At 40.7% G+C, this 22,302-nt stretch overlaps 1 protein-coding gene across 1 annotated transcript in view; it reads right to left on the bottom strand.

Moving 5' to 3' along the window:
• Positions 1 to 22,302, bottom strand: part of LOC139372301 (zinc finger protein ZFPM2-like) — a 92,380-nt gene that overhangs the window by 57,159 nt on the left and 12,919 nt on the right. Inside the window, exon 4 of the mRNA XM_071112038.1 lies at positions 11,384 to 11,508. Coding sequence (XP_070968139.1) covers positions 11,384 to 11,508 — 125 coding nt within the window. The remainder of the gene's footprint in view (positions 1 to 11,383; positions 11,509 to 22,302) is intronic.

The raw sequence follows: 22,302 nt of genomic DNA, 5'->3' as shown, positions 1-22,302 counted from the left end.
TACAATTAACTTTGATTAATGGAGATGGAGGAGACCGAAATGAAAACATATGCTTAAAGTACTTTGCTTCCTCTTCCAAAATCTATTTTGGTGAATCATGGGTGACTCCATCATTTGTAACAAGTTTCAGTAAATTATTTTTGGTAGCATTTTAAAGATGAAAAAAGATTTTGGTGCATTTTTCCCCATATTTCATCCAGTTTGCTTTATTTTTTATAATATATTACACTCAATCTTTCTTAAATAAGTTACTCAATTTCTTTTTGTTTTTCCTCTAACGCATTCTGTGCCTGTCACGTTCTGACCTTTATTTTCGTTGTTTTGTATTTATTTAGTATGGTCAGGGCGTGAGTTGGGTGGGCAGTCTATGTTTGTTTTTCTATGTTTTGGGGCATTTCTATGTTTTCGGCCTAGTATGGTTCTCAATCAGAGGCAGGTGTCATTAGTTGTCTCTGATTGAGAATCATACTTAGATAGCCTGGGTTGCACTGTTTGTTGGTGGGTGATTGTCTATGTCAGTGGCTTGTGTCAGCACAGGTCTATTTTGTTAGCTTCACGGTCGTCATTTGTTTATTGTTTTGTATGCAGTGTCAGTATTTTCTTGATTAAAGATTTACCATGGACACTTACCACGCCGCATTTTGGTCTTCCGATCCATCTCGCCTCTCCTCTTCAGATGAAGAGGAGGACGACCGTGACAGAGCCTCTAAAACTGCATTGTTCGGTTAACGGCTTGTAATTAAGCATTTCACGGTGACAAATACAATTTGTTTTGATATTGGTACAGCTTTTATTGGTATCTATCTGTACTGCTTTTCCATCAATTTTTTGTTAATATGCCAAGAAGGCCAGTATCGAGGAGTCGCCTCTTCACTGTTGATGTTGAGACTGGTGTTTTGCTGGTACTATTTAATGAAGCTGCCAGTTGAGGACTTGTGAGGCATCTGTGTCTCAAACTAGACCCTCTAATGTACTTGTCCTCTTGCACAGTTGTGGACCGGGGCCTCCCACTCCTCTTTCTATTCTGGTTAGAGATAGTTTGTGCTGTTCTGTGAAGGGAGTAGTACACAGCATTGTACCAGATCTTCAGTTTCTTGGAAATTTCTCAAATGGGATAGCCTTCATTTCTCAGAACAAGATTAGACTGACGCATTTCAGAAGAAAGTTATTTATTTCTGGCCATTTTGAGCCTGTAATCGAAAACACAAATGCTGACGCTCCAGATATTCAACTAGTCTAAAGAAGGCCAGTTTTATTACTTTTTTAGTCAGGACAACAGTTTTCAGCTGTGCTAACATAATTGTAAAAGGGTTTTCTAATGATCAATTAGCCTTTTAAAATTATAAACTTGGATTAGCTAACACAACATGCCATTGGAACACAGGAGTGATGGTTGCTGATAATGGGCCTCTGTATGCCTATGTAGATATTCTGTAAAAAATCTGCCGTTTCCAGCTACAATAGTCATTTACAACATTAACAATGTCTACGCTATATTTCTTAGCAATTTGATGTTATTTAATGAACAAAAAAAAAGTGATTTTCTTTCAAAAACAAGGACATTTCTAAGTCACCCCAAACTTTTGCGTATATTTTGTCATAAAAAGTCTGTTATAAATTATTCTGTCCTGGTTAAAAAATATGTTGTCATCCAATGGGCTTTGATTAAATTTGCAAAATCCTCACCCACATGGAAGTTCTGTAAGAGTAATGTATATAACAATTATTTGATGGTCTGACCGCATTCTGTCTCCTATCAACACTTTTTAAACTTTTGGTGCCAACGAGAATGACATGTTTATCTCACTCGGTCAGGATATTTAAGCCTCCATATTTCCAGTAGTTCCAATATATCCATGATATTCATTCAGAATGGCATGTTTATCTCACTCGGTCAGGATATTTAAGCCTCCATATACCAGTAATTCCAATATATCCATGATATTCTTTCAGAATGACATGTTTATCTCACTCGGTCAGGATATTTAAGCCTCCATATGCCAGTAGTTCCAATATATCCATGATATTCATTCAGAATGACATGTTTATCTCACTCGGTCAGGATATTTAAGCCTCCATATACCAGTAGTTCCAATATATCCATGATATTCGGGGTTTCCTTAAGTGCATAAGGGTGATGGTTTGTAGTGTGATTTCCTTCAAGCTCCATTGAGGTATTTAAAACCATATTATAATCTCCCACCATAATAATATAGTTTTGTATTACTTGTTGTAGGCTTGATAAGTTACAGTATTATATATATTTTCAAAGAATAGTGGATCATCATTATTTGGACCGTATAGATTAATGAGAGAAATCTGTTTATGGTCCAATAACATATTTTAAAGAATCATCTACCTTGCAGATCTGTTTGAACAACTTGCACATTCGGATCAAAATTATTGCTACTTAATATCATCACCCTTTTTGGGCTTCTTTTCCCTTTTCCCATGGGAGAAGTATATTTAGACCCCCCCCCCCCCCCCCCCCCCCCCAGGCCTTGTTCCACACAACTTCATCTAAAATAGTGGAATGAGTGTCCTGTCAACAATAGGTACTATATTCTCTTTTAGCCAGGGAAATACGGATTTATCTTCTAAGCCAGTGGTTCCCAAACGTTTTATAGTCCCGTACCCCTTCAAACATTCAACCTTCAGCTGCGTACCTCTTCCAGAACCAGGGTCAGCGCACTCTCAAATGTTGTTTGTTGACATCATTGTAAGCCTGCCACACACAAATTATACCCGGCTCACGGGAAGTGACAAAGAGCTCTTATAGGACCAGGGCACAAATAATAATATAATAATAACAATCAATCATTTGGCTCTTTATTTAACCATCTTACATATAAAACATTATTTGTTCATCGAAAACTGTGAATAACTCACGACAGGTTAATGAGAAGGGTGTGCTTGAAAGGATGCACATAACTCTGCAATGTTGGGTTGTATTAGAGAGAGTCTCAGTCTTAAATCATTTCCCACACACAATCTGTGCCTGTATTTAGTTTTCATGCTAGTGAGGGCCGAGAATCCACTCTCACATAGGTATGTGGTTGCAAAGGGCATCAGTGTCTTAATAGGGCAATTTGCCAAGGCAGGATACTCTGAGCACAGCCCAATCCAGAAATCTTGCAGTGGCTTCTGATTAAATTCAATTTTCACAGCTTTTCACCCGCTTGTTGCAATTTAGATGAGGCTCTCTTGTTCAGATATCGGTAAGTGGACTGGAGGCAGGGCATGATATCGGTAAGTGGACTGGAGGCAGAACATGAAAGGGATAATGAATCCAGTTGTTTGTGTCGTCCGTTTCGGGAAAGTACTTGCATAATTGAGCACCCAACTCACTCAGGTGTTTGCTATTTCACATTTGACATTGTCCATAAGCTTGAGTTTATTTGCACACAAAAATCATACAATGATGGAACGACTTGTGTGTTGTCCTTGTTAATGCAGACATTTTTTTCTCTAATTTTGTCTGTCATAGTTGAAGTATACCTATGAGGAAAATTACAGGCCTCTCTCATCTTTTTAAGTGGGAGAACTTGCACAATTGGTGGCTGACTAAATACTTTTTTGCCCCACTGTTTTTTACAGTTAGGAGAGATGTCGTTTTCATTCTATGGAGTCTCAAAAGAGTGTATAAAATTTAATTTTTACATTAGTAGAGGAGGAGTATACCCTGTTGCAAACCTCCGTCCATAACTCGTCACTGATAGTCAGACCAAGGTCCTTTTCCCAGATTATTTTCAAAGGAGTAAAGGAGGAGCCTCCTTTCTCAGAAAGGAGTCTATAGATATAATATATTTTGCCATTAATGGATTGTGCTGTGACAAGAAGGGTTTCAACTTCATTCAACTGAGTTCTACACCTCCTCTTGGTAGTAAATCAGGAAATGACATGTCTAATTTGAATTTAAATGGGATCTTGGCACATTGAATTCACTGCAGAGCTCTTGAAAGGATTTTAGTGTAGTGTTTTTCTGATGAAATAGGTCTGAAAAGGTCCTGATTCTTAGAGTATGCCAAAGATTAAAGTTGGCATCCTTCAGGACTTTTGGCAAGTCTGGGTTGCCTACTACGGGCGAGTGGGAACATATTTGGGAGAAAATGCCCAGGTATTTCTTACAGTCCCTCCACGCTAGTAGGGTGCTGTAAATCACAAAGGTTTTGGCTATGTTGCCCACTTCACTAAAGTTATTAATGAATATAATTGAGCTTAGTGGCAATGAACCACAGGATTGGGCTTCTATCTGAATCCACGTTGACTCTTGTCTGTTTGTGATCCATGTTAGCATGTTGCGGATTTGGGCAGACCAGTAGTACAATTGAAGGGAGGGAAGGGCAAGACCACCCTTAGATTCAGGTTTCGATAGAGTGGAGAACTTGATCCTAAGTTTTTTATTGCCCCATATAAATTTGGTGATGCTTTGGTTAGTTGTTTTGAAAAAGGAAACTGGGAGATAGCATGGGAGCATCTGAAATAAATAGTTCAGTCTAGGGAGGATGTTCATATGGATGACATTCATTCTTCCTACTAAGCTAATTGGGAGGGAGATCCAGGTTTGGAGATCGTTCTTGATTCGATCCAGGAGTGGAAGATAGTTTTCCTTGAAAAGGCTATTCAGATCTAGTGTTATGAAGATCCCAAGGTATTGAAACCCCTGTCTCTTCCATTGGAATGGACATAGTGTCTTCATAGAGCTAGTGAGTGTAAGATTGAGAGGGCAGACAGTGGATTTGTTAAAATATATCTTATAACCTGAAAACTTGCCATACTGAGCAATTGTGTCTAAAATGGGAGGGAGGGATTTCTCAGGGTTGGATATGTAGAGCAAGACAACATCCGTGTAAAGCGAAATCTTATGCTGCAGGCTGCCTGCAGAAACACCCGTAATACTTGGATTGCTCCTTATCAACTCTGCCAGCGGCTCCGCCCCCAACAATTAGAGCAGGGTGGACAGTGAGCACCCTTGTCTTGTGCCCCGTCCCAAAGGGAATCTGTCAGAATTCAGTCCGTTAGTAGTCACCATGGCATTTGGATGAGATTATAGTGATTTGATCCATTTAATACATTTTGGGCCCATATTGAACTTTTCTAAGACTGAGAACAGAAAGCTCCACTCCATTCTGTCAAACGCCTTCTCAGCATCCAGTGAAGCCGGCAGGACAGTGGTCTTCTGTGCGTTTACTTGATCAATAATATCAAAAAGACGGCGAATGTTATCAGAAGAGTATCTGTCTCTAATAAATCCAGTTTGGTCTGATTTTATTATTTTGAGAAGAAGAGTGTTTAGTCTTTTGGTGAGCAATTTGGCAATTATTTTGTAGTCGAAATCCAACAAGCTTAAAGGAAGGACGAGCAGGATAGAAGGTCCTTGTCTTTTTTGAGCAACATTGTAATGCGAGCTGTGTGCATTGAGTCTGGGAGAACTCAGTTTTTGCAAAAATCATCCAGCATTGGCATGAAAATAGGGCTAAGCTGGGGCCAAAAAGGTTTGTAGAACTCTCTGGGGAATCCATCTGGGCCTGGGGACTTACTAGTTGGCATGGAGGTAATTGCCTCCAGGATCTCCTCAGGAGTGAAGGGGGAGTTGAGATCTTCTTGGTTGGTCTCTGATAGTTTAGGTAGTGAGATTCCCTCTAGGAAGGAGTGGAGTTCTGCCTCCGTGTGTTTTCTCTCAGAGGTATATAGTTTGCACTAAAAATCATGAAAAGTTAAATGGATCTTTTTTGGGTCATATGTGACCTCGTCCTCTGCTGTTTGGATAGCCATGATTGTACGCTCTGACTGCTCTTTTTTAAATTGCTAAGCAAGCAATCTACTCGGCCTATTGCTATACTCATGGTATTTCTGTTTAGTAAAGAAAACATTTTTTTTTTTATCTCCCGAGTATAGTCCAAATTCAGTTTGGCTTTGGCTGCTTTAAGTTGACTCCAGGAGGTGCTGTCTGGGGATTGTTTATGTACTCTTTCACAGCATTCTAGCTCCCTCTCAAGATCTAGCCTGTGTGCTTCCATTGCTTTTTTCTTAGAGGAAGCATATGCAATTAGATGACCTCTTAGTGTGGCTTTGGCAGCGTCCCACATTGTGGCCTGAGAAACAGGACAATCTTTGTTGTCTTGTGTGTAGTTGTCTATACATGTAGTTACCAATGTATGGAACGCTTCGTTTGATAGCATGGAGGTGTTGAATTTCCAGCTCTTTGACCTTGGGATGTTTTTGCAGAGGTCAAAGCGGAGGTGGACAAAGGCGTGATCTGAAAGTGCTATGGGTCCGATTGTACACGTGGCTGAATTTATGAAACTCTTTGGGATAAAATGTAATCTATACGGGAGTAGGTGTTATGGACATTAGAGTAGTATGTATAGTCCATAGCCATTAGTCTCTCTCCAGATATCTATCAGTCCCATCTCTTTAGTAAGAGAGTTCAACATCTTTGCAGATCTAGGATTTGTGGTGGGGACTTGAGATGATTTGTCTAGTGTTGGGTTAAGGGTACAATTAAAATCTCCGGCCACCACTCCAAAGGAAGCACAATGCTCATTGAACAGGGTTATCATTTTTTACATGAAAGCAGGAGTATCTGTGTTAGGGGCGAATATGTTTAAGATAGTAATTGGTTGTCCATACAGTGACCCAGTTATCAAAATAAATCTCCCCTCCGGATCAGATATGTTTTTGTCAGTTATGAATGGAACATTCTTATGGATAAGTATGGCTGTACCTCTACTGTTTGATTTGAAAGATGAGAAATACACCTGTCCCACCCAAGCTCTGTGGAGTTTGGCATGTTCGGCATCACAGAGGTGTGTCTCTTGTAATAGCGCAACGTCTGCTTTTTCCTTTTTTTAGAGCACATAGTATCTTTTTCCATTTTATTGCATGACCTAGACCATGGCAGTTCCATGTCAATAGATTTAAGGTGCTAGTCATCATCATCGAACAGTAATCGAACTTTAGTGCAAGTCATCTCTGGGTAAAGGTGGATAATAGTTACAGCTGCGTTCACATAAAAGGAAAATAAATGATGTACATAAAATAATCATCTCTGAACCTTCCAGCCGAGTTCCCAAACAACTCAACATATCCCGTTGGATCTATTATCCCCCCGCTCAGTCTCATAACTGGAACAGCTAGCAACGCACAATGTCTCCCCCTCCCCACTAAAGAAATGCCTCATCCTCTCCGCCCCGCATTGAGTAAGTGACCACGTAGTCCCCGTCCAGACCACATTAAAAGAGGGAGAAAATCAAATCAATAGCCCAGCCTACATATACCTCCCCCAAGGGACATAGGGAACCACAAGTAATAATAGCAACACAAAAAAAGGGGAAATAAAAGTAGGCCGAAACGTTAGTAGGCCTAGGTTAGGCTGTTGAGCCTATCCCTCTCAGCTAAAGGAAAACAAATATAGATTAGACGGCTATAATGACATTTAGCGGGCGGGTGGGTCTTTGGATATCGGCTATATGTTGTCTTACCCCCTTTAGTAATAGCATTAATCGCATTTAGTCATTGGTCCGTTTCTCATTGCCCAGGATTGTCTTTCAAAAAACGTTTTGCCTCTTCGGGAGTTTTGAAGTGTCGCAGGGCCCCTTGGTGAAGAATCCTGAGCTCGTTTGGGTATTTGAATCCCCTAAAGATGCCTCGGTCAATGGAGTATTTCTTCACCTCGTCAAACTCTCTGCGCTTTCGGCGTATTCCAGCTGACAGGTCCTGGTGTAAAGTGAGTTTGACGTTTCCCACTGTAATGGTGATGATTTTCGCCGCCTGTAGGACTCGTTCCTTGTCGGTGAATCTCAGGAAACGTATGGTGATTGGGCGCGGTGGTTGTCTGGCTGCTGGTGGGGGCCTCAGTGCTCGGTGAGCTCTCTCGAGTTCTATGGGCCTGTCGGTGGACAGGTGGAGCCACTCGGGCAGTTTGTCTTGCAGGTATCAGTGGCATGTTTCCCTCTTCTTTTTCGCTGGGACATCCTTTTAAAAAATCACACAGTGCCACCACAGAACCGAAGCAGATTAACTGCCAAAAGCATTTCCAACGCCCTCACCTCAATTGTGTTGTATACAGCAATTAAAGTAATTAAAATAAAGTAATTGAAACAAATATATTTATAAAGAAAATTGGATATCTTAATTTATTTCCACAATTAACAAATGATATGCGTAATAATGTAGGCACTTCCTACAAAGGATTATTACCCATAACCAGGATTGTTACCCATAACCAGGATTGTTACCTCTAACCAGGATTGTTATCTATAACCAGGATTGTTACATATAACCAGGATTGTTACCTCTAACCAGGATTGTTATCTATAACCAGGATTGTTACCTCTAACCAGGATTGTTACCTCTAACCTGGATTGTTACATATAACCAGGATTGATACCCATAACCAGGGTTGTTACCCATAACCAGGATTGTTACCTATAACCAGGATTGTTACCCATAACCAGGATTTTTACCTGTAACCAGGATTGTTACCTATAACCAGGATTGTTACCCATAACCAGGATTGTTACCTATAATCAGGATTGTTACCTCTAACCAGGATTGTTATCTATAACCACAATTGTTACCCATAACCAGGATTGTTACCTATAACCAGGATTGGCATTGCAAAAATCACATTTTCGGCAAGCAAACAATTATTGTGATCCATCCTGTATTGTCCCTAACATCATCACCCCATAGCAACAGATGTACACACACACACACACACACACACACACACACACACACACACACACACACACACACACACACACACACACACACACACACACACTCCCCACCCTTTCCCCACAAACAACCACAAGCTCAGTTGTTCCATCTCCGAGCCCAACTCAAGAGAAGATTTGAGGTGTGAATGCATATGTAGTTGTAGCTGTTTGAGCAGGCATGCAAAATTGAGAAAGAATGGGGAGATTTGATTAACCAATTTCAAATCCTAGCTGATGGAGTTCAAATACACCCCCCTACCCTGAAACACACACACGCTGGTCCCCAGTTGTGACCATTTTCCCAAACATCTCTGTGCAGTCAGACCTTTTGATTATTTTGTGCCACCAGGGTCACAATAAGTTTCCCCATCTTTGATTGTCGTAGTGTGACCCCCCTCTCCATGGGTTACAGCAGCTAGTGTTGCCAGCACTTCCATTACCTGGGTGGGGGCACATCACCGGAAGTTCATCAAGGTTCTCATTAGCAGCTTTGAGAAATTCCTTATACGTTATGCTCACCCATCTAGGGGCTTTGGCTTCGTTGGACCAACCCTGTCAGGCAGGCTCAGACTCTTGAGGGGGCAGTGCTGCTTTAGTGGGTTTCTGGTCTTTCTGTCTTGGCTGCGTATAGGCTACTTGCAGTAGGCCTATAAAACAGATAAGGAATTCTCCTGAGTGTGTGGGTCACTCAGGTGGGTGTATAGGGTGAGGGACTGTTCCATCATGATAGGACAATAAATACCTAAACTATATTTAGAATTTCCTTTAAAATGTTTATCCCATATCTGCACAAAATTGAATATTTCTCTCTGTCACAACTCCTGCTCGCAGACACACACACATGGGCTCTGGCATTTGCAACCATTTTCCTTTTTCACTCACTTAACTCCACACTTTTCCAAACACAAAAACACACACCCCACCTTCCATCACATATACACTCGCACATACCCACATACGGTGCCTTCTATGCCCTCTGTTTGCTGTGTTTTTATCCCTACCATGTTGATTCCTACCTCATTTCTGGCTTTTAGTACTTTTGTGTTTCAGTTCCTCATATATGAAGATGCATTATTTAATAATTATCCTTTCTTCTAATGCTGTTTTTTTTTAAATCTATTTATAAATACTAAGAATAGAATGTTGAATAATAATTATTTTTACAACATTCCCTATCTTGAATGGTATAGTGTATTTGTAGTTTATTTTTGTATCAATTGTTGTATTTGACTGTTTTTCAGTTGTTGTTTTTTTTACAATCCCGACCATGGATAATATTGGGTGTTCCATTATTTGAATCCTCTATGGAAACTTTGCATTATTTAGAATAGCCATGGAGAAGTGATTGGTGTCTCGGAAAAGTTGATTATCAGTGTACAGTTTATCGACTACGAGAGCTACACGTTTCCCTTCAAGTCTATTCACCTTGAAGAATGGGTACAGAACTTTGCTTCATTCTGAAAGTTCCTCCAGAACTGATCATTCATTCTTATTTTCATGCCAGCGAGTCTTTTGCCCAGGCTTTTAACCATTATTTTACGTTTAAAGAATGCAAATTTGGCAACGATTGGGCACTCATATCGCTGTCCAAAATGGGGTACTTGTTCGAGTTTGATTTTGTTGACAGTATCGCCTGGGATCTGTAGGGCTTTAAAAAGGAATTATTTCAACACACTTTCAGGATCTTCACCCAATACCAGATATTCTTGCATGGATCGAGTCTGTATTCCAAGTAAGGCTTCTCTCAGAAACATGCTCTCCTCTTTATGTTCTTTAATGTCCGTTTCAATAGTATTGACCTTTAAGCTTGTTGGTTTCTTTCTACATTGTCACAGCTTTTTCATCACTCATTTCGAGGCTCGCCTTCGTCGCTTTACTGACAAGTTCAAGTACGCCCAACTTATCATTTATTGATTTTAGCAGGTTGGTTTCAACTCTTACCGTACCGGGTGGTGAAAAGCATAAATCATAGGTGTCTGTCGAGGAATCTCGTCGTTTTCTCTTGGAGTTTGATTCTCTGTTTTTTTCGTTTCCTCTCCCAACATGCTTTTTGCTTTGGTGTTCGTAATATGTATCAATAAACTTCTCTAGCCTTTTTGGTGAGTTATTATCCAGCTTGAATGCTATTGCCCACAAGTACATAGATCAGTATAGTACTACTATTTAGTCAGTTTTAGATATTGAATATTGCAATTTCTCATGAGGCTTTTTGCACCGCCATCTTCAGTCCGCCATCTCTGTCCCTCTAGTGTCACAGTATTACTTTAGTCACCTGTGTAATGATCATGCTGTTTAATCAGCTTCTTGATATGCCACCCCCTCCATCCCAGGTGGATGGATTATCTTGGCAAAGGAGAAATGCTTACTAACAGGGATGTAAACAAATTTGTGCACAACATTTTTGAGAAATAAGCTTTTCGTGCGTATGGAACATTTCTGGGATCTTTTATTTCAGCTCCTGAAACATGGGACCAACACTTTAGATTTTGCATTTATATTTCTGTTCAGTATAGTTTGTGAAAATATGGAAATGTTTCATGTCATTGGGAAGATCTTTACAATATGCATTGTATATTTGGACCCATCCAAATATAGTTATCATATCGTTCATATCACATCTCCAGAACATAAACAGTGTTCATTATTGAGTAGCCTACCATGTAACTTCCTGCTGTGGTCATTTCGATCTTCCCCTCGAAAGGACCCCATGTGATGCCCACAGGAAGTGCCTGGCGAGAACGTGTCTGCCACTCTGTACCGTCATAGAGAATCTCCAGCTCTCCTATAAAACAGAGCACAATCTGTATTTAGATTATTTATTAACATTCAATCATGGCTCAGCTTGAGTTCAAAATTCTTTAATAAAAACGTTTTTTTTTACTCCATATTATCTTAATGAGGCACCACACCACTGCAGTAGCATTTTCAGTCAGAGAGTACTAGTGTATGATAGTCTTCGGTACACTCTTAGAACAAAAGGTACTATCTAGAACGTTAAAGGGTTCTTCAGCTGTCCCCATGAGATAACCTTTTGAAGAACCCTTTTTGGTTCTAGGTAGTACCTTTTGGTTTCAATGTAGAAGCCTTTCTACGGTTATTCTACCGGGAACACAGGTAGAGAACATTTAGCTAGAGAACATTTATCACAAGGTCCCTTCAGTGTATTTCAGAATGACTTCCTTCCTCATCATACTGAACACCACCACCACTATCAACACCATCACTGAGCCCCTCTTCCCTCTGCAGTCAATTAACAGATCATAAACTTCACTAAAGCGTCTCTCCCATAGCTTTGATCCTTGATGACCTAGTTGTCTCCTTGATTAGGCTTTAGCCCCAGCAGTGTGACAGCCAACAGATAGAGTGGATTAAGCCTCTTTGTCCATCCCGTTTTGATGTGAATAGTGGAGGAGAGTGTTGGGAGTTGAGACGGAATTTCAAATACTTGAGGGCTATTGGCTACCGGCAAGCGGATTATCTTTTCTTGTCCTATTCTTAACCATGATCTTGGAGTTGATAGTTTCTCCCGTCTTTTTTCGTTGGACTCTTTGATGAAGTCTAAACTCTGACCCGAAAGAGCGTTGGATATTATTGACAATTTCAATTTATTTTGGGAACATCCTCAGCTCTTAAAAGGGGACAGGTTGCACCCGAACAGGAGAGGAACTAGGATGCTGACTGCTAATATCGAAGAGGTACTACAAAAATGACGGGATATCAGTCCTTGCCCGCAACAGGTAACCCTCATTGACTCTTGTTTTAATCCACGTCCTAATGGTTCAGTTCTAGGCAATATTGTACTGTATCTATTCCAATTCAAGCCTACCACATGAGATGTTCTAATATTTTCTAAATGTACTTGCTAAACATGGCATGTACGTATTTGAAACTCCCTCTGATCTGAAATCCCACACCTGCGGCATTGGACTAATTCACGTAAATGCCAGAAATTGTATTTAGAAAATCTATTTTATTGTAACTCTGGCTTCTCAAACGAAGGTGGACATGGTTATAACTGAACCTCGGCTAAAGAAGTCTACGCCAGACTCTGATTTGTCTCTGATTGATTATAATGTTTTTAGATCTGACAGAGTTGGCAGAGGAGGGGGTGTCGCCATATACATAAAGAGCACCTTAAATGTTTCTGTATCCATTACACCCTCTGTCCCTAAGTAATTTGAATGTCTTGTCTTAAATGTGGCCCTTGGTAATAATGCCCATCTGATGCTAGCGGTAATTTATCACCCTCCTTTGGCCTCCTTATGTGCCATTAACAAATTGTCTGACCTGCTGTCTAACTATGCTAAATCCGATTAATTAACAGTGGGTGGTCTTATTCTGGATTGGTTGAGGCCAGTATCTGATCGGCTGAAAGATATTTGTATTGAGCTAAATCTAACTCAGCTGATAACTACTCGCCTCAACTATAAAGACTCTCTTAGATATTAATCTAACACAGATATTATTCTAACACCAGTCTCAACGTCAACAATGAAGAGGCGACTCCGGGATGCTGGCCTTCTAGGCAGAGTTGCAAAGAAAAAGCACTATCTCAGACTGGACAATAAAAAGAAAAGATTAAGATGGGGAAAATAACACAAACACTGGACAGAGGAACTCTGACCAGCATCCCGGAGTCGCCTCTTCACTGTTGACGTTGAGACTGGTGTTTTGCGGGTACTATTTAATGAAGCTGCCAGTTGAGGACTTGTGGGGTGTCTGTTTCTCAAACTAGACACTATTGTACTTGTCCTCTTGCTCAGTTGTGCACCGGGGCCTCCCACTCCTTTTTCTATTCTAGTTAGAGCCAGTTTGCGATGTCCTGTGAAGGGAGTAGTACATAGCATTGTACGATGTTTCTTGGCAATTTCTCTCATGGAATAGCCTTCATTTCTCAGAACAAAAATAGACTGACACGTTTCAGAGGAAAGTTATTTGTTTCTGGCCATTTTGAGCCTGTAATCGAACCCACAAATGCTGATGCTCCAGATACTCAACTAGTCTAAAGAAGGCCAGTTGTATTACTTCTTTAATCAGGACAACAGTTTTCAGCTGTGCTAACATAATTGCAAAAGGGTTTTCTAATGATCAATTAGGCTTTCAAAATTATAAACTTGGATTAGCTAACACAACGTGCCATTGGAACACAGGAGTGATGGTTGCTGTTAATGGGCCTCTGTACGCCTATGTAGATATTCCATTAAAAATCAACCATTTCCAGCTACAATAGTCATTTGCAACATTAACATTGTCTACACTGTATTTCTGATCAATTTGATGTTATTTTAATGGACAAAAAATTAGCTTTCTTTCAAAAACAAGGACATTTCTAAGTGACCCCAAACATTTGAACGGTAGTGTAATTATTCAGACCCAGGTGCATCCTGTTTCTATTGATCATCAGATGTTTCTACAACTTGACTGGAGTCCACCTAAATTCAATTGATTGGACATGATTTGGAAAGGCACACATATCTGTCTATAAAAGGTTCCACAGTGCATGTCAGAGCAAAAACCAAGCAATGAGGTCGAAGGAATTGTCCGTAGATCTCAGCGACAGGATTGTGTCTAGGCATAGATCTGGGAAGGGTATCAAAACATTTCTGCAGCATTGCTGGTCCCCAAGAATACAGTGGCCTCCATCATTCTGAAATGGAAGACGTTTGGAACCACCAAGACCCTTCTTAGAGTTGGCCGCCTGGCCAAACTGAGAAAGCGGGAGAAAAGGGTCTTGGTCAGGGAGGTGACTAAGACCCGGTGGTCAAGGCCGATGGTCACTCTGACAGAGATCCAGAGTTCCTCTGTGAAGATGGGAGAACCTAGCAGAAGGACAACCATCTCTGCAGCACTCCACCAATCAGGCCTTTATGGTAGAGTGGCCAGACGGAAGCCACTCCTCAGTAAAACGCACATGAAAGCCCGCTTGAAGTTTGCCAAAAGGCACCTAAAGGACTCTCAGAACATGAGAACCAAGATTCTCTGGTCTGATGAAACCAAGATTGAACTCTTTGGCCTGACTGCCAAGCATCACGTCTGAAGGAAACCTGGCAGCATCCCTACGGTGAAGCATGATGATGGCAGTATCATGCTGTGGGGATGTTGTTCAGCGGCAGGGACTGGGAGACTAGTTGGTATAGAGGGAAAGATAAATGTAGCAACGTACAGAGAGATCTCTGCTCCAGGGCGCACAAGACCTCAGACTGGGGCCATGGTTCAACTTCCAACTGGGCAATGGCCCTAAGCACACAAAAGACAATGCAGGAGTGGCTTTGGGACAAGTCTCTGAATGTCCTTGAGTGGCCCAGCCAGAGCCCAGACTTGAACCCGATCGAACATCTCCGGAGAGACCTGAAAATAGCTGTGCAGCGACACTCTCCATCCAACCTGACAGAGCTTGAGAGAATCTGCAGAGAAGAATGGGAGAAGCTCTGCAAGAACAGATGTGCCAAGCTTGTAGCCTCATACCCAAGAAGATTCAAGGCTGTAATCGCTGCCAAAGGTGCTTCAATAAAGTACTCAGTGAAGGGTCTCAATAATTATTTAAATGTGATATTTCTTTTTTTTTTATACATTTGCAACTGTTTCTATAAACCTGTTTGTGCTTTGTCATTATGGGGTATTGTGTGTAGATTGATGAGGAAAATAAAATAAAAAATAGAATGAGGCTGTAACGTAACAATGTGGAAAAAGTCAAGGAGTCTGAATACTTTTCGAATGCAGTGTACTTTATTTTCATTTCAACCATTTGATGTACAGTACCAGTCAAAAGTTTGGACACATCTACTCATTCAAGGGTTTTCTTTATTTTTAGTATTTTCTACATTGTAGAAAAATTGTGAAGAAATCAAAAATAGCACATATGGAATCATGTGGTAACCAAAAAAGTTTTGAAACAAATCCAAATATTTTAGATTCTCAATGTCACCACTCTTTGCCTTGGTGACAGCTTTTGCACACTCTTGGCATTCTCTCAACCAGCCACACCTGGAATGCTTTTCCAAAAGCCTTGAAGGAGTGCCCACATATGTGACCCGTTTCAGGAAACTAGGCGTATGTCGCGGGTCACTACCTCTCAGGAGAGCCGTTTGAACGTAAACTTTTTTTTTTATCAAAATGCATTTTTGGGTAGAAATGCCTTTTAGAACATGTGAACTTTCATGTGCCTTAATAACAAATGTGTATGCCATCTGTAAAATATGAATAAAAGTGTTCAATTCTGAGCTTAGTTGGTGTAGCCAAAGAAAGAGTCAGCAACCTTCCCACTAGCCATGATTGGCTGAGATAATGTGTGGGCTGGATATGCCGAGAGATGAGTTTGGATTGGTCTGCCATATAGCACGCTTCTGTCAATTTGAGCTGGTCAGTATGTCTAGGTAATCCTGTCTAACACTGCTTTTTTTAAATGTATCGTGTATTAAAACTGCATAAGTATTGCTCTCAACTTTCTGGAGGACTGGGTTTTGATAACAGTGGAAGTTTAGTATGATAGCTAAGGAGATGGACAAAACAACCGTCTCCAGATTACATCTCAAACTAAGGGCAACCATGGCATCCGACAGGAGACGCATCCAACCATGAATGTGGGTAAGAGAGTCAAGCTAGCTACATTTTCAGATATTACACCTTTCTAATTAGGACGGAAAGAGCCATTTGCTTGGCTAGCTATTGCCTAATGTTAGCTAGCTAACATTGAACCTGGTTGGTTAGCTACCTGCAGATTCATGCAGGATAGTAAAGTCATGAGTTGTGATTATGGTTCATTGTTTACTTACCTAGCTAGCTAGCTAGCTAGCTAACATTAACTGGCTGGCTCACTAGATAACGTTACGTGTATAACCTTATTATTCGTATCTCAGAGCCATTTGCTTCGCTAACTATAGCCTAATGTTAGCTAGCTAACATTGAACCTGGTTGGTTAGCTACCTGCAGATTCATAAAGGGTAGTAACATCATGAGTTGTGATTATGGTTCATTGTTTACGTACCTAGCTAGCTAGCTACATGTCCTAACAAAAGACTCCACTATGCAAGTAACCATTTCGGGTGCGTTCGTAAATTCAGTCTGGCCATCTACTCTGATTTCAGAGCACTCTCGTCTGAGTGTGCTAGAGGGCGGAGAATAACGGATGAATTTGCGAAAGCTCTATACCCACTGAATATGGCCGGTGTCAGTAAACATCAGTAAACATCGGCCAGAGGGTCTGGTGTGCGCTCTGAATGCGAAACGCTCTGAATTTACGAACTGACAATCTGACAGCACAGTTGCAGTCACCAACACTCTGGATAACATAACAGCCTGACCAGCTCTGATAGGGCGAGTAATGCTCAGTGAACTGTTCTCTCTCACTTAGATGTCTGGAAGTAGCTAGCAAGTTAGCTTGGGTACTTCACTGCTGTTAGTACATTCGGATCAACCCTTAAAGAGATGGGTGGGGCTAAAACATGAAGGGGTGTGAACGATGCTGAATGGGTGTCGACAAAGGGCTCTTCAATAGTACTACCAAAACAATCAAAGGCCATTTTCTCACAAGTGAGTTTACAAGTTTATCAACTTGTAATCAATTGTTCCTAAACTGTACTGTATGGTATAACATTTTGTAGCTCTGAGTTTCTACTTTTATCCAGTGTAAAAAACACCATTTCAAATGTTGCTACATTTGAGCCGGTCAGTCACATATGCTGAGCACTTGTTGGCTGTTTTTCCATCACTCTAACTCGTCCAAAACCATCTCAGTTGGGTTGAGATCAGGTGATTGTGGAGGCCAGGTCATCTGATGCAGCACTCCATCACTAGCACTTACACAGCCTGGAGATGTGTTGGGTCATTGTCCTGTTGAAAAACAAATTATAGTCCCACTAAGAGCAAACCAGATGGAATGGGGTATCACTGCACAATGCTGTGGTAACCATGCTGGTTAAGTGTGCCTTGAATTCTAAATAAATCAACAACAGTGTCACCAGCACACCATTTACATTTTTTTTTATTTAACTAGGCAAGTCAGTTAAGAACAAATTCTTATTTACAATGACGGCCTACCCCAGCCAAACCCTACCCCAGACAACACTGGGCAAATTGTGCACCGCCCTATGGGTTTCCCGATCATGGCCGGTTGTGATACAGCCTGGGATCTAACCAGGATCTGTAGTGACGCCTCTAGCACTAAGATGCAGTGCCTTAGGCCACTGTGCCACTCGGGAGCCCTAACCATCACACCTTCTCCTCCAAGCTCACGGTTGAAACCACACATGCGGAGATCATCTGTTCACCTACTCTGCTTCTCACAAAGACAGAGCGGTTGTGAGCAAGAAATCTCAAATTTGGAATCATCAAACCAAAGGACAGATTTGCACCGGTCTAATGCTTATTGCTTTCTTGACCCAAGTAAGTCTCTTCTTCTTATTGGTGTCCTTTTAGTAGTAGTTCCTTTGCAGCAATTCAACCATGAAGGCCTGATTCACGTGGTCTCCTCTGAACAGTTGATGTTGAGATGTGTCTGTTACTTGAACTCTGTGAAGCATTTATTTGGGCTGCAATTTCTTAGGCTGGTAACTCTAATGAACTTACCCTCTGCAGCAGAGGTAACTCTGGGTCATCCTTTCTTGTGGCGGCCCTCATGAGAGCCAGTTTCATCATAGCGCTCGATGGTTTTTGTGACTGCACTTGAAGAAATGTTCAAAGTTCTTGACATTTTCTAGATTGACTGACCTTCATGTCAGTAATGGACTGCCGCTTCTCTTTGATTATCTGAGCTGTTAATATGGACTTGTTTTATTACCAATTAGGGCTATCTTCTGTATACCACCCCTACCTTGGCACAAAACAACTGATTGGCTCAAACGCATTAGAAGGAAAGAAATTCCACAAATGAACTTTTAACAAGGCACACCTGTTAATTGAAGTGCATTTCAAGTGACTACCTCATGAAGCTGGTTGGGAGAATGCCAAGAGTGTGCAAAGCTGTCATCAAGGCAAAGGGTGGCTACTTTGAAGAATCTCACATATAGAATATATTTTGATTTGATCAACACTTTTTTGGTTACTACATTATTCCATATGTGTTATTTCATAGTTATGATGTCTTCACTATTATTCTACAATGTAGAAAATAGTTTTTAAAAAATAAAGAAAAACCTTTGAATAAGTAGGTGTGTCCAAACGTTTGACTGGTATTGTATATGATGTATTAAATACATTGCTAATGATCAATGTAAAAAAAAATCCACAGGAGCTGATTCACATGATCTACTACAGCTTTCAGCCCCACTTATTGTTGAACCTATATTTTTAACTTAACAATTGATACTGGGTTTATCCCTTAGATTTGGAAGATGGCACATGTCCTCCCCCTACACACGCATGGAGATCCTTCTGACTTAGATAATTACTGCCCAATCTCCAAGTTATCTTGCCTAGCCAAGCTATTAGAATCCCTGACCAAATCCCAGCTAAGAACTTTTTAAACTTCTCACTCTATTCTAAACATGCACGGTTTCAGACACTATGCTTGTTTTAGATGCTGTTACATTGCCTAGATCATAAAAAACATTGTGCTGCCTTATTTCTAGATCTTTCCGAGGCATTCGACACCATTGACCATTCCCTACACATTCAAATGCTGTCTGAAATGGGCCTGGATAAGGAGTCTTGCAAATATTTTTTTATTTCACCTTTATTTCACCTTTATTTCACCTTTATTTAACCAGGCAAGTCAGTTAAGAACAGATTCTTATTTTCAATGACAGCCTAGGAACAGTGGGTTTAACTGCCTGTTCAGGGGGAGAATGACAGATTTGTACCTTGTCAGCTCGGGGATATGAACTTTAACTTTCGGTTACTAGTCCAACGCTCTAACCACTAGGCTACCCTGCCGCCCCAAATGGCTTACCATGGTTTGCAAATGGTTTAAGACCGACACTGTATTTGACAAACAGGACACAATGTGTGCTTTCTGATGGTGTCAAGTCTAGTTTCCTTGATATTAGGAAAGGTGCACCACAGGGGTAGATTTTGGTCCTCTTCTCTTTACTATTCATATAAATAATATTGGTCTATGTATTAAATCCCTTCATATTAATCTGTATGCAGATGATATGGTTATGTATGCCATTGCACTGACTGTTGACCATGCTGATTTTGTTACATTACATGAAGGCAATGTTGATTTAAAACTTGTACTTAATGCAGGCCAAACAAAAAATATGTCAGATGGGCTACATATTCACTCATTGATTGTTTCTCAAATCGAGCGGGTTACCGCCAATAAAGATCTGGACGTTTAGATTGATTAAGATCTAACACCTAAAAAACATCCTGATGAGCTAGTTAAAAAGCAAAGATTTAAAGGTGCACTATGTAGAAAAATTATAATTCGCCTAATTTCAGTTTGTGACAAAACAAGCAAGTATAGTGGAGAGAATAATTGTACCATCTAAACAGCTCCATATCCAAAAATATAGTAGTTTCAGCTGTTTTGAAACTGATGTAAAAGACGCTAAAACAAAAATTAAGAATGTGAAGTATAGAAATAGTGCACATAGAACAGCTCTACCGTTTTACACTTGCTTTTAACGAGAATGACAGATCTATAACTCTATAACCAAAAAGTTACATATTGCAGCTTTAATTAAAGTTTCATTTTTGGAAATAGCTCTTGCCTCTCCATGAACAGCAGGAAGCAGATTGTACTGTACATGTTTCTGCCAGTTCTTGACTATGGTGATAGTTAAACCTTTGGATGCCGTCTACCATAGCGCCCTTGGCTTTATTACAGGTGACAGTTTTAATACTCATCACTGCATCCTGTATAAGAAGGTCAGCTGGACCTCACAAAAATCCTGCATACCCACTTCATTACTCCCTTCTTGTTTACAAAGCTTGGCTCCACAAGCTTCTAACATACCTCCTTTCTCTGTGGAAATATAACAACATTTTGATACCAAACCCGTTCGCAGGGTGGATTAACTCTTAAGGTCCCGCTTGTCTTCTCAAAGTTTAGTGAATCCATCTTTAGATTTAACGCACCACAGTTATGGAATACCTTACAAAACAAATGACACCTGGATTCCCTGGTGCCGATAGGGTAGTTTAAAACTCTAGTTAGTTTAAAACTGCTATTAAATGAGTTCACTGAATTGTGCATTTGTTTCAATTGATTATTGTAACTTGTAGCAATAACCGGATGTAATGTATTTTTAGCTGTCTTGTAGTTTTTATTTCTTTTTGTTGTATTGATGGACTTTTTCGGAGCACCCTTGTAAATGAGACATTGGTCTCAATTGGGTTCCCCTGATTAAATAAAAGTTCATACAAAATAAAATACAAATCACCCAGTTTCAGGAGTATTTTTTGAAAATGCTCTAGGAGATCAACCAAATAGAAAGGCTGACGAACCTAAGTCTCTGGCTCAGTGTGATCAGGAGTAGTTTTTTTCTTCGTGACTAAGAACTTGGATTACAGAGAGGCAGGGAGTTCCTGGTTGAGCGGCCCACTGGTCTTGTTAAATTCAATGAGCACTGAGCATACCCGTAAAAACATCACGGAATACATAAATCCAATACTCCAATATCCATTAAAAATATCTTCATGTCTGTCACGCAACGCACATTTCCCCCTTTCTCTCTGTCTCTCTCTTTCTCTCCCTCTCTCTCTCTCACTCTCAAGTCAAATTTCTCTCTCTCTGATGACTTTCTCTGTTAAAAAAAAAATACAATTAATTTAAGTTTGGTTTTTGGGGGGAACATTGGGGGCTCGGGAGATTTAAAGAACATTTTAAACTCTGTTTTCATTTTTCTGTCTCCCTCTCGTCTTACTGCACCGCTCCCCCACATCAGTAATCCAATACACAGGCTCCTATTGTGCTGAGATGAGAGGCTGGCCTCCTCCACTGCTGGGGACCTGATGCACCTCGCTCCCTCTCGCTCTCTCACACACCCCTCACTCCCTCTCTTGCTCTCTCTCTACAGCGTAATCTGTGAGGGACTTAAAGGGACCTTATCTCCAGGCTCTACTGCTTCATTTCATGCTTGATTTACTTTAATTTGTCTGATAGGGCACAAGGATTTGGAGAAAGCCCATCTTTGGCTTAGGAGAGGAAGTGAGAGGAAAAAAACACATTTCTCAGGCACATTGTCACAGGTTTTTTACTTCTCTCTCTCTCCCTCTCTCTCTCTCTCTCCCTCTCTCTCTCTCTGTCTAGATTTCACGGAGAAGGGAATGATCTTGCTGCTGTGGTGCAGTAGTCTGTTTGAGTGCGTTGGGGGTTTCAAGCTGTTGGAGAATAAAGAGGTTGTAGGGTGTGGAGTGATTTTATGATGTGCTGCAGCACAGTGATGGATGTGTTAAGTCCTCTCACAGTCGTACTGTGAGACCGTGTACAGCCCCTGCTGATGGTTCAGGGCTGACCAACCACAAGCTCAAGACTCAGATATACAGTATAGCACTGATATAATCACCCCAACATTAAAGAAAAGGTTGTGTTCTGTAGACGGAAATCCCAATCCCACAACCGGTCTAGAACCATCTAAATAGCCAATTCCACAAAACACTAATGCAATAATTAAAATATGCATCTTCATAT

This window comes from Oncorhynchus clarkii, chromosome 18 (assembly GCF_045791955.1).
Source record: "Oncorhynchus clarkii lewisi isolate Uvic-CL-2024 chromosome 18, UVic_Ocla_1.0, whole genome shotgun sequence".
Taxonomy (NCBI): domain Eukaryota; kingdom Metazoa; phylum Chordata; class Actinopteri; order Salmoniformes; family Salmonidae; genus Oncorhynchus; species Oncorhynchus clarkii.
The sequence above is the reverse complement of the archived record's forward strand: the minus strand, read 5'-3'. Positions and strand labels throughout refer to the sequence as shown.